This window comes from Taudactylus pleione, unplaced genomic scaffold (genome assembly GCF_031769625.1).
Source record: "Taudactylus pleione unplaced genomic scaffold, aTauple2 ptg000017l, whole genome shotgun sequence".
Classification (NCBI taxonomy): Eukaryota; Metazoa; Chordata; class Amphibia; order Anura; family Myobatrachidae; genus Taudactylus; species Taudactylus pleione.
In genome coordinates, this window is record NW_028284419.1 from 5,511,676 (window position 1) to 5,524,415 (window position 12,740).

General features: G+C 38.3%; 1 protein-coding gene across 1 annotated transcript; it reads right to left on the reverse strand.

Moving 5' to 3' along the window:
• Positions 1–354: 354 nt before the first annotated feature.
• Positions 355–10,930, reverse strand: RGS4 (regulator of G protein signaling 4). The gene is made up of 5 exons (XM_088481687.1): positions 10,751–10,930; positions 5,625–5,723; positions 4,416–4,477; positions 3,341–3,507; positions 355–2,553 (listed from the first exon to the last, which is right to left on the reverse strand). The coding sequence occupies exons 1-5, from the start codon at positions 10,915–10,917 to the stop codon at positions 2,317–2,319; spliced, it is 732 nt and encodes a 243-aa protein (XP_088337813.1). The 5' UTR covers positions 10,918–10,930; the 3' UTR covers positions 355–2,316.
• Positions 10,931–12,740: the final 1,810 nt, after the last annotated feature.

Genomic DNA, 12,740 nt, shown 5'->3' on the forward strand with positions numbered 1-12,740 from the left:
ACACAAAGTTATCTTACACGATTATGTTAAAAGTTATTTTTAATGTTTTTATTATTTCAATTGCTCTTAAGTGTACAACCTTGATAAACTTACTTCCAGACAATGGGTGAGATGTGCATGGCTATATTGCTCTCAGGCACCCAAACAAACATACCAGATTGAGGTAAGTTGTAAATCAGGATTCGCAAACATTCTGGGGTCTATTTACTAAGCAGTGATAAGAGACAGAGTGAAAAGTGACAAGAAAGTGATAAGGTGCCAGCCAATCAGCTCCCAACTGTCATTTTTCAAACACAGCCTGTGAGATGACAGTTGGGAGCTGATTGGCTGGCACCTTATCACTTTCTTATCACTTTTCACTCTGTCTCCTAACACTGCTTAGTAAATAAACCCCTCTGTTTCCTACTTCCTGTGATGTCACCTAATTTGTTAGCGACCAATAGATGCTATCGTTGTGAACAATTTAGTTTTCCTGCCTGCTTTATGTCCATTGTCTGTTATAATAAGGCCTCACACGGAGACAACTAAAATAACCAATAATAATAATGACCACACTGCTAAAAGCAAAACAGAATTGCAGGAGGTGGAACATTTTAAATGATATATTTTGCTACAGTGGGTAAAAAGGACCAGCTACATATACAATGTGGAGGAAGCCATTTTGAGAGCTGCATCAATATTCAACCTACAGTATTAATTCACTACAAACTAGATGTCGCTGTGTATTGAAGTAAAAGCCTGCATTGTTATGAGTATTGGTTTAGTTCACAAAATGGATCCCTCCAGTATATCATACCTACTGTAGCAACTATCCTGATTCAAGTGGGGCAGTCTGGATTCGATGGCTCTGTACTGCCGTCCCAATCAGGACAGTATTGCTCCGCGAATATGAATGTTAGGAGCTCTGTCCCGATTCAGTGCTTCTCTGCAGAGCAGTGAACGGGTGTTTTGATAGGAGGGTACAGAGTTTAAGGGCCGCTAAGTGCTTTACAAGAGCTAGACATGCTCCCTGTCAGTGTCCACACCCCCCATTGTGATTTAACCACACTTCCTTCTTGACATGGCTACACTCTCGTCATGACATGAAGTGTTCAGTATTTGATCAGCCACAGAGTTGGGGGGTATGCATCATGTAGATAGCAGCTCTACTTTACCGCACAAGGAGTAATTTGTTTATATTTTGCAGCTATCAGGTTAGTACAGGTAATCAGTTACATACAGAGCATATCAAGCTTGTGGCCATGTTACAGTAGTTGAACTAGGATATAAGGACACCAAAGGCATCCAATTAGTAATTTGGGTCTTGCCTGAAATAAATGTTTCCAAATCTTTGGATAATACTTTTTTGAGTTAGCTGATCCTATTTAGTTTCCATAAAATCACCTATGTAGGTAGTGAGTGCTTTGCAGTACACTCACCACACACGTTTGTTGTTTCCGCACTGGGGCGATGTATTCCCAGGACTCTGTCACTATAATAGTACAATATATGACATATCTTATTTGGCTTTTTTTTCTCACAAACATGCACTACAGTAGTTTAAAAGTACTGAGGCAGATTCATACTTACTTGTAATACTATTTAACTAAATTATTGTTCCCTGTCTCATTGGTTTCATTCCTCTCAATTGTTCATAAATAGTTTTTTTTTTTTTTTTATCAATGAGCGCTACATCATTCTTCTCCCAACAACATAACGTATAAAAGTAATGCAAAAAACGCAAAACAAATGTCAAAATATGTTTTAGGAACAAAAATCACTGTAATTAAGTTAAAAACAGCCCTGTCAAAATAAATATCTGTAATAAAATAAAAGCAGTGCTCCCTGCTTCAGTCAGTAGTTTCTACTTTTTGTGTCCATCAACAATGTGACACTGTAAATACATCAGCAAATATATTGCTATTTAATATCTCCCTTGTGCTAAAGAAGGGCTAACTCTCATGCTTCTCTAGGCTGCTTCTTCTCTAGCAAAGGGGAGCTCTCTTCTCTTAACACATGTATTTTAAAAGCTAGTTGATTTGGATCTTTGCCAGCCATAGGTGTATGGACCTCCGTAGCATCATACTGAATACAATAAAGATCACCTAAATCCTTCATAATGAAGACAATTTACACCTTTCGTGAGTATCACCTGAGAATGCTGTGTATGACTCTTCCAGCTCGCCCCAATAGAACAGAAATGCATGCAAAGACACACACATCTAATAAATAAGAGGAGCTGACTCAGGGCAGGACCTGAGCCATCGTACATTATAGATAAAAAGACATAGACATCTAGTTTTTAGCTGCGGCCATGCACAGTCTGTGTCTTCATTATTAGGCACACTGAGGAATGAAAGGGTTGCTGTCAGTGCTGAGACCTTTCATCTTCTTAGTACTTCCACCACTGGTTAAGCTGACAAGGTCCAGGTAGAAATGTGACTTGAGAAAGCGTCGGTATGAATCCTTCTCCATTAAGATAAAGATTTTGTGTTGTGCCTGATCAAAGGTAGAGTGTGATGGCTGACTTAGTTTCTTGGTTGTCTCTTCCCGAGTGTTTGAATCCAGGTTCACCTAATGAAAGTAGAAACAAATTAAAAAAGTTACGATGTGAATACCTATTAATTGATCCCAAATTATTTATTTTAGCATGAATGAAATGAACTATAATCTATGTAGATCTTTAAGACACTTTGAGGATGCTGCTTTTGACACAAGTCAGTTAACATATCAAAGATTTCAGTGATCTTTGAGCCGATGGAGAAGTCTTTATTAGTAGCAAAGCTTGGGGAGAGATAAAGTACTAACCAATTTGCTCCTAACTGTCATTTTGCAAACACAGCCTGCAAAATGACAGTTAGAAGCTGAGTGGTTTGTACTTTATATTTTTCCACTTTATCTCTCCCCAAGGTTTAATACATCTATAATTACCATTATATTTGGAATTAAGAATTATAATAATTCACAGAATAGTGGCACTATGGGGGTGATTCTAATAAAAGTGGAGGAAGCATAAAGTACTGTAAAGGTAAACTATTCATAAAATGGAAGGACATTATCTACATATCCTAAAGAGCACCACAATACATTGGTTATGACTTTAAGATAATAGTGGTGGTATTTTCTTGAGTTCTAGAATATAGAGATTTTTTATCTCCATTCTAAAAATAATTTATCTCCTCTTACTACTTCACCCATTCTTATAGATTCACCTCTATATAGTAGGTTAGAAATGAGTCATTCTACGTAAATTGTAGTAATGAGATCTCATCTGCAGCAGAAGCTATTGTCACTGTGACATTGGGGCCCTTTGTCCTTCTATCCTTCAGATGGCTAGGTCAGCATAAAGTATGGCACTTACTTCTCTGGAAGCATCTATGGAAATAAAGTCTTCATAGATTTTTTGAGCTTTACTTGACAGCTTTGCTGAGGATTTGGTCTTCTTGTAATTCTCACACGCCAGCCAAAAATCAATGTTCTCTTCGCTGTATTCAGATTGTAGAAATGACCTGAAAGCCACCAAACCACCTGCAAATAACAGCGATTCCATTAGTACAGAGTACGAGAAACACATTGATCAAAATGCTCAATACTGTATAGCCAAATAGAGAGATTTAAGGACAATTTATTGCAAAGTGGTCACAGGAAGATATCAGGAACTTTATCCTTTTATAGAGTACAGTAAATCTTAGACAAATTATCTAAATTAAACTTTCCTTCAAGAGATGACAATGCTAAAGTGCATAACTCACAAGCTTCACATGCTACATTTATTATAACATAAACACAGTAGCCTAAATTAAAGATGTTGGGACTAGCAGCAGATCTCACCATATGTCTGTCGTCTCAACATCTGACTCATGCACTGTAGGTCAGGAGAGATCGTTGGTCCTTAAGTCTGGGAACCATGATGGAGTGCAGCTAGCAAATTAATAAAATATTTCCTAGTCTGGGGGCCGGTATTGGTACTGAGTTTATGGTATCACAGCCAAACCAAAGTCATTTGACCTTGGGCTGACGTCAGTGAATCCTCTTGTAAACCTCTAAATTGCCTAGAACGCAAGGGCAAATCTAGTTTTGTTTCTCATGTCCCAGACATTTTTGCCTCTAGCTGACTTGAATCACGTATACTCAGCTATGGACTTTGTCATGGAAGGGTCTCCATGACATTTCTGGAAACTGTATAAGTCAACATTTAATTTAAGGATTTAACAGATTAAGGTTTCCAGAAGTGGCTGAACCATAACTAACATGTCTGTGACTGCCAGAGCATGTTGGGTGTTGTAGTTTAAGGATAACTGATTTTTACATTTTTAAACATTTCACACTAAAATCCATTATCATTAGATATCAGGCTAAAATGTACCATCTACTCTTCATTCCCATTACAGATTATTTATCCCAACCACCATGCCAAGGGAATGCCCCTTACTTACATTCACTGTTAACCAGATTTTCCAAAGATTCCGACCATTTCCTAACTTCGTCTTGAGTTAGCCTGGAGAAACATATAGTGAAAATAATGTGTAAATGTACAGTATGCACATATAAACATCTGATATATATGCACTATCATCAAATTTGAGGTCACACCCCTGGAAATGCAGTTTTCATGGGTTTTACCCCATTTGTCATATGCCCCAAGTTTCGGAAAGCAAAGCTTTCCGCAGCTTGGACTTGGTGGGCAATGCCATCTTGGCCAATAGAAGCCTATGGACTTCGTTTTGCAAAGTGTTCTGAGAGGGATACAGTCGGATTCCTCCCAGCACCTCATGTGGCGTGAGCGTCATACGATACATGTTCAGAGGGACATCTGGGTCATAAACCCGGAAGTCCTACTATTGCAAAGGACAGCTCTTAGTGGGAGAGCTGTCCTTTGTAATTTTATTTGCAAATCTTCATGCATACCAGTGATTATTGCATGCAAAATGTGATAATTGATGTATACCGTCCTCTGGCCCCCATTTACTAACGAGTTTTATCACTAAAACGCGTGATAAATTTCACTGTGTATAAATGGTGCTCCAGCCAATCAGCTCCCAACTGTCAAATATTCGAAAAATGACAGTTGGGAGCTGATTGGCTGGAGCGCCATTTATCATACACAGTTTTGGTTAGTAAATGGGGGCCTCTATATCTTAAAAAGCTGCTTATGTGTATTTATAATGGTAATGAATGCATAACTGCCTGTGCATATTTGTTAAAGAAAATCCTCTAAGTGATTTTTTATAATTTGCATAACTCTGTAATTTACTGCATCATCTTCACGCTATTTCAGTAACCATTTTATTTGATGGTAGTAATCAGGTATATGAGGCAGCCAGCCATTTACGTTATAACACCTACACTATCTATATACTGCAGAGATGTCAACATAAACCACTGTGATAGTGATACCGTTCTGTTTTATTAAGATATAATCTCATTTTACCAATTTGGCAGATGTGCAGCACTAAAGTATTATTTCCAAATCCTGTACTGGATTATTATGTCCGCAGTGACCTGGAGATGTCATTAGTAAAAGTATCTGTGCTTACTGTACTTTGCTGAGTATTACACAGATCTTGCTAGTGATGATAACTAGTCTACTCTAAAGGTAATTGGTAAATTTATCTAACACCCACAAGGGAGAGCACAGGACTTACCTCTGACAACCAGGTTTGTCTTTCTTCACACAAGTGCTGCTCTCACAACCATCAGTTTTCTGGAGAAGAAATCCCAGCCGATGCTTCATGCCTTTGGCACTGCCGAAAAACAAAATAATTGTTTAACATAAAGTTAAATAGATCTAAACATGGCCACAGAGGCATCAATTAGTTTTTCAAATAAACTATACATTCTGTATATTCGTACGAAAATAGATTTAACGACACATACTTTACAATCCAATGTATTTTGTAATCTGATTATTTTTTGGTCAGATAAAATCTAATATTCTTTGCACAGATTACATTTGATCTGATTTTCTGGGCACGTACGATGTACAATTACAGACTCCTCACTTCAATTCACTTTAATATGATCCTTTTGCCCAACATTTTACCCCCTAATCCAATTGGATTATGAATTGATTTTGCAGTCTACGTTTCAATGCATTGAATTTAAATACAAATGTGTGGATTCTTTAGCAAATCCATAAAAAATAACCATTATGATTGAAACCAATGTATGTGGTCATTTCATAAAGATATTCATTAAGGCTCTGCAACTATAATCTTCCACCATATGTGCTATTTTCTGTTGATTTGCAACATAAAGGAACAAGATGGGTCTTGTTAAAAGTTTAATATGAGACTCGAAGGCCTTGCTGCCCCTATAAAATCAACCCTAAAAATATCCCATGTCAAAATCTTTATCTCGTGTTAATAATCCCATTTATCAAAATGAAATCTGTGACTCTGTACTAATCTGTACTCTTCACGGAATGCCCTCACTCTGCCCAGTTTTTAACCTCAGTCACTGCACAATTCTGTTCCTCTAGAACCTCCACCATCTTGCCCTGGCAGAAATGTATGTGTACTTTCACAAATCAATTCGAGCTATGGGACGAAGCATAATTTTGTGCTTCATAATTTAGCTCCAGTGCCACCTATAAGTGAGCTATATAAGTCAAGATAATATTTATTGTAAGCGATATCAAATCGGAATAAGTGACTCATAATATAGTGATGTTTAAAAGGATATTTGCCTCTACAAATAATGACATAAGTCTGGAATATCCCTATTAAACACCCATAAAATAAATCATTAACCTAGGGCACCATATAATAACACATAATTTATTCATTTATAACAGGAACAATTATGGTAGTACGTAAGCAAGAAATAGATTTGTAATCCAACTGACAGCTATTTATATATACACATGTGTGTGTGTATGATAAATACACAGTGTGTTGTCCCAGTAATTGAAATAAAGATAATTCCATGTCACATAGTGACATGGACCAGTAGCTAAAACCAGTCATCTCACAGCATTATTTACATTAATCTAAAATCTTACTGTAAAATGGGACAGATTCAGTATCTAGACACATGAGATAAAAAATTACATTATGGTGTAATTGTATATTATGAATGCAGAGAGTGATACTCTGCATAGTAGATTGTAAGCTTTTTGGAGAATAGCATCATTACTTGTTTAGTAATGTAAGGGGCAGGCCAGTTGACCGTGTAGCTGTTAGCATTACTACCTCACAGACCTGAGGTCATAAGTTCACTTCAGAGTTTGTACGTTCTCCCCATGTTTGTGTGTGTTTCCTCAGGGTGAACCGGTTTCCTTCCACCCTCTAAAAATTGGCTTCTGACACAAAAAAAAATAACCCTAGTGTGCATGTATGTTCATGTAATAGTGAAATTAGACTGTAAGCTCCCCTGTGACAGGGACTGATGTGAATAACTGAAATATTCCATGTAAAGCGCTACGGAATATGTGTTCAATATAAAATAACTGTTAATAACTAAAGCTGGGTACACACCTATACAATTGTCGGCCATTGTAGTAGAGTGTGTACGCACCTTCGATCATGTTTTGTCGGAAGAAGGATCGCATCTTGTGTGCAGTTTATATATTCATCCGATTCTACCGGACGAGATCGGACCAAAAGAGCAGTGTGTACTGTATGCATGTTCCACCAATCTATCACCAGCAGCAGTGCTGCCTCTGTGGGTGGTACAATCAGTTTATTTCGATATTTTGGCAGTCAGGATTGAAGGTTGGTAGTGTAATTGTATAGGTGTGTACGCACGAATCAGCACTGGTGTCAGGACTTCAGATCGGGAATGAAGTCGATCGAACCATTGCATCGAAAGAGTGATTGCAAAGGTGTGTACCCAGCTTAAATAAGTAATAATAAATGTGTCCATTACACCTCATATCTGTATAACATACTATACAGCAAAACCAGTTCACTACCTCACACTGATATAAAACATAAACTGTATTCTCATGCAAGAAAATACAGCATCAGACCAAATATAAAGAATGGTGATGCACTTATATTGTGTAGTACAGGACACAGGTTTAAGTGCAAACTGCTTATCAGACTATTGCTTTATCCCTGTGTGACACTGCTCACTCACTGCCCTAATCTCAGCAACCAACCCTTGTCATTTCCTCTTATTTGTCACGCTCCAGGTCTAGTAGACTATAGACAAGTTGAGGCATTGTCTTTGTTTATCACAATACACCCTCCAAACTGGATTTCTGTCACAGTAGTGCACTTTCCTCTCAAATATTAACCAGAGATCCCCCTGTGAGAGCATTCCTCTCTGGCAGGCAACATGCTTATGTCTATTATGTATTTATATATTTCTTAGTGTGTGACTAAGTAGCCACTTGCTTGCATTTGTCCAGTATATGTTTTAATAGAATGAGGCGTGTGGGTTATACTGCACTGTCTATGTGTACATAAGGGTATATGTCATACTTGCCTACTTTTGAAAAAGCATTTCAGGGAGATTGTGAAAGCAGCACCTATGAGCGTGATGGTTAAGTGGGCGTGTACTGCTACGTCTGAGAATAAAATGTATGTACATCCAAATGTAAATGAGCCCCAAAGCAGTAAAGGCGCATATCCACTACACAATTAAAATGAAAGATTGAACGATAACGACATCGTTATTGTTCCATTGTTCACAACTTGATGCGCGCTTCCGCTGGTCATTGTCGGCATCTGTCATCGCCTGAACATGCAGGCCAATCTGATGAGACCGTCAAGTTATGCATGCTCGGGGATCAGGGAGGGTGCCCACACTGAACGACATATCATTCAGTGTGGGCACATTATCCACTGCACAGTATGGTGAACGATTGCATGATTACGATGTTGTAATCGTACAGTCGTTTTACACTCGTGTAGTGGATATGCACCTTTACTAAGATCTACTTGTTGATGAAAACGCACTGATACTTTTCAGAAAATGCATGTAGCCATTGGGATCATTGTGCCTTATAACCAATGCAGGGAAATTACACTAATGATCACATTGGAATGTATATATCTGTTTTTTTATATATAGGTCATATTCAAAATGGGGGTAAGGTGCAATCAGGGAGATTGCTAGACTCTTCAGGGAGTCAGGGAGATTGCTACTATTTCAGGAAGTCTCTCTGACAATCAGGGAGAGTTGGCAAGTATGGTATACATTTAGCTAAAGATGACAATAACTGAAGTAAAATATAATTTATGTTTTAAATCCAATTATGGTGGAGTCAAATTTGCTGACTATATATATATTCAATATAGTAATTTTGCCAAAAGTGCCAAACCTGCATTGCTTGTGGGAGAAAATTAGGTAGTGAATTTGTGATATGGATACAGTAAGCCACATCACAAACCAGCAGAATTAAAAAACATAAACACGTATACAAAAAAACATATTTTTAGTTGAAGCTGCATTGACTGAAACTGAGCAGTTACTTGTCACACAATGATGACATTACAACTGGGACAGAAAGCCACTACTGACTGACCATAAGTGACCCTCTCAACATCTATACACTGTACCAAGAGAAATACTGATTGTGGCTTCCATATGAATTATTTCAGTAACTATCTAATTGCACAGACAATGCAATGACTGATCCCTCTCTGAATATATTTAAATTACCATTCCATCAGTTGTCCACATTTTCTTTGCAATTCCATATACACTGTATGTTTAATAATAAAATATAAGTTCACTACCATATGTAATAAGAAATGCTATAATTTAGTTGTACTTACTGACCTAGTTACTTAACTTAATTAACTTATCACTTATTTACTAAGTTAATATTCCAATACAAAAGACACATTTTGCACATTGGTAATAACATACCGCATATGGCACATGCTAACACCCCCCCCCCCCCAAAAAAAAAAAAACAGATATGCAACTTGCTAATTACTCTGATATTGGTATCAAATCCAAGATGTTCTATGAAACAGTATTAGCTATATGAAGAATACACCAAGATCACAGGAGATTTTACTCTGTACCCTAAATAAAAAATAAATGTAATTCATGTTACATTGTACATCGTCATCACCTTATAAACCACATACCAAAAAAATTGTGACAACCTGCCATTTTATGGGGGTCTCCATGTTGTTCTTTTTGTAAAACTATTATGTACTCCCAATAATAAAGCATTTAATAATCATATTTTGATATTATTTCATACGTGTCTGATTTCAGAATATATAAGTAACTGAAATGAAATACATTATTAAATAAAATTATAAATCTGAACTGTGCACCTTGAAACTGACGCTAGTTTTAATTTGGGCCACAGGTTAAAAAGCAAATGTGATCCCGGTCTACTACTAACAGAAAGTGTGTGATCCTTGCAGTGAGACCAGACAGCACAGTGGCAGCACAGACTTTACCCTCTACAGAGTTAACTATAATATGGCAAGGAGTTAGTGATGTTCAGTGCTCAGAGGCAGCCACTTGAGGCATACAGAACTGAGATGAAATGCTCCACAGTGTTCTCCACCAGCATAGCTAGCCCCCATAGCAGTGTAATGTAAGCTTGCTAGCAGGGCCCTTTCACCTCTCTGTCTATCTGTTATTACCCAGTCTAGTTTTATGATTGTTTTGTTCCAAATTTTAAAGCACAATAGGATATTCTATATCAATAACTGTTAATAATATATAAATGTTACAGCATTATAGCTTCTCTTCTGCATCCTCTGTAAGACGTGTCTCTGCAATGCAGTGTTCTGCACATCTTTCATAGCCACCGAATCAACCTTGTGTGTTGCTGTGCAGATTGCAGCCTCACCTTTTCAGGCAGGTGGCAGGGAAGGAGGTGACTCCAGCAAGTCCTTTGCACATCTTGGCTGGAAGGTCGGGTTCCCAGGTTCTGAGGTTGTTATTATTATGTTTCGTGTCTGTCTCACTGGATCTGTCTGTCCAGATTGTCACTGCTCTGCTGCTGCTGCTTCCCATCCTCTCATCTTTTTATAGCCTCAAACAGCAGGAATTAGATGGAGCAAACAGCCAATCACAGCGACCTCCTGGCAGCCTCCCACCCTCCCTCTGAGCACCATCCCTCCCTTTCTCTATTTTATTTCCCTTTCTCTCCCCTCCTCTGACTCCAGCAGGGAAAATAACCCAGTGTTGACGTGTGAGGTGATCAGGGAAGAGTTTGTTAACGTTGATAACGTGGGTAGATGTACAGTAAGGTCTGCAAATGTTTAGCCTACAGAAGTGCTTATGGGAATCACAGCAATATTTGTAGACTGATTTACGAAAGGGTGCTAAGTGCTACTCATTTATTTCTGAATCAGACACTGCTGGGGCTCTTAATGGTGGGACTAATATTTGTCTGAATCAGACAATATATATGTTCAAGCAGTGTGTTTCTTAATGCTAACTATATGTCCTGGACCATAGGTAATAAAGCACATTTCAATAATTAAACACCATATAACAGGGCATACGCTGCAGTTATATACACTTTCCTAATTATTGACAGCTGTGGTTAGTGATGCAAAGTGAGGTTCTGTAGCTAGTGTTAAGGGGCAATAAAATGTTCAGGTTTAATTACAGGAAATACAAATTTTGTTAGTAGCCTAAGCTACAGTATATTAGTAGATGTAACAGTTGATGGAAATAAAGTACTGTGGAGTTGGGTATGGGATCCCGGCGGTCGAGATGCCTACTGTCAGAATACCGTCAGTGGCATCCCGACAGTCGAATCCCAACACAATCAGGTAAGTACCATAACGCTAACCCTTACCCCTAACCTTGCCTCCCCGGTGCCTGAACCTAACCTCCCCCCTAGTACCTAAACCTAACCTCCCCTCCCCGCAACCTAACCCTTCCCCTTAGTGCCTAACCCTAACCATCTCCCTAGTGCCTAACCCTAAACCTAACCCCTGATACTTACCTATGGGATGGCGAGGTGATCAGGATACTGGAGCCGGGATCCTGACACTGTCGGAATTCCGGCGCCCATATTTTGACTGTCGGCATCCCACATGCCGGGATGCTGACTACCTCCCCTTGTGTGTCATAGTGTACATTACACTGATACAAAATTAATGATGATTTGTGGAAGGAATAAAAAGGGAACACATCTGGCATACAGGCAGTGGAATGTATAGACTAGGGTTTGTGGGGCCCATCCATCATCGGGGAATGGATGGTGACCCGATATTTAAAGGGTCTATTCATCATCCCTTAATTTCTACAAAAGTGGGTGAAAGTTAACATTTTACCCTACTTTTGTAAAAATTAAGGTTTAGGGCCATTCTTTAAGCATGTAACTCAGGAGATATCACTGATATCTCCTGGTTACAATTCACTAGTGGTGGACTGGAGCATGACGGGCCCACAGGAAATGCAATAATAGAGGCCCACTGGAAAAAGGTATTGGTATAATTTATGACCCTTTTATATACTAAAAATAGAATACTGTAAAACTCTCTCTCTCACTTTCTCTCTCTCTCTCTCTCTATATATATATATATATATATATATTGTCAAAGTCAAATAATTCGCTATGATCGTTGAACAATTATTTTCTGACGATATAGTCGTCTATGGTCTGATGATGTATTACTAGGAGGCTACTTTGCATCAGTTCAACCCAATGCGCTAAAATGCATATCCACAACACACATACGCTGATGCACATAACGCACACACATATAAATGTGTATATATATATATATACACACACACACACACACACACACACAGACGTTCGTATGCGTATGCACATACTTATACAGGTATGCTCATCTGTATATAGTCACATACATACC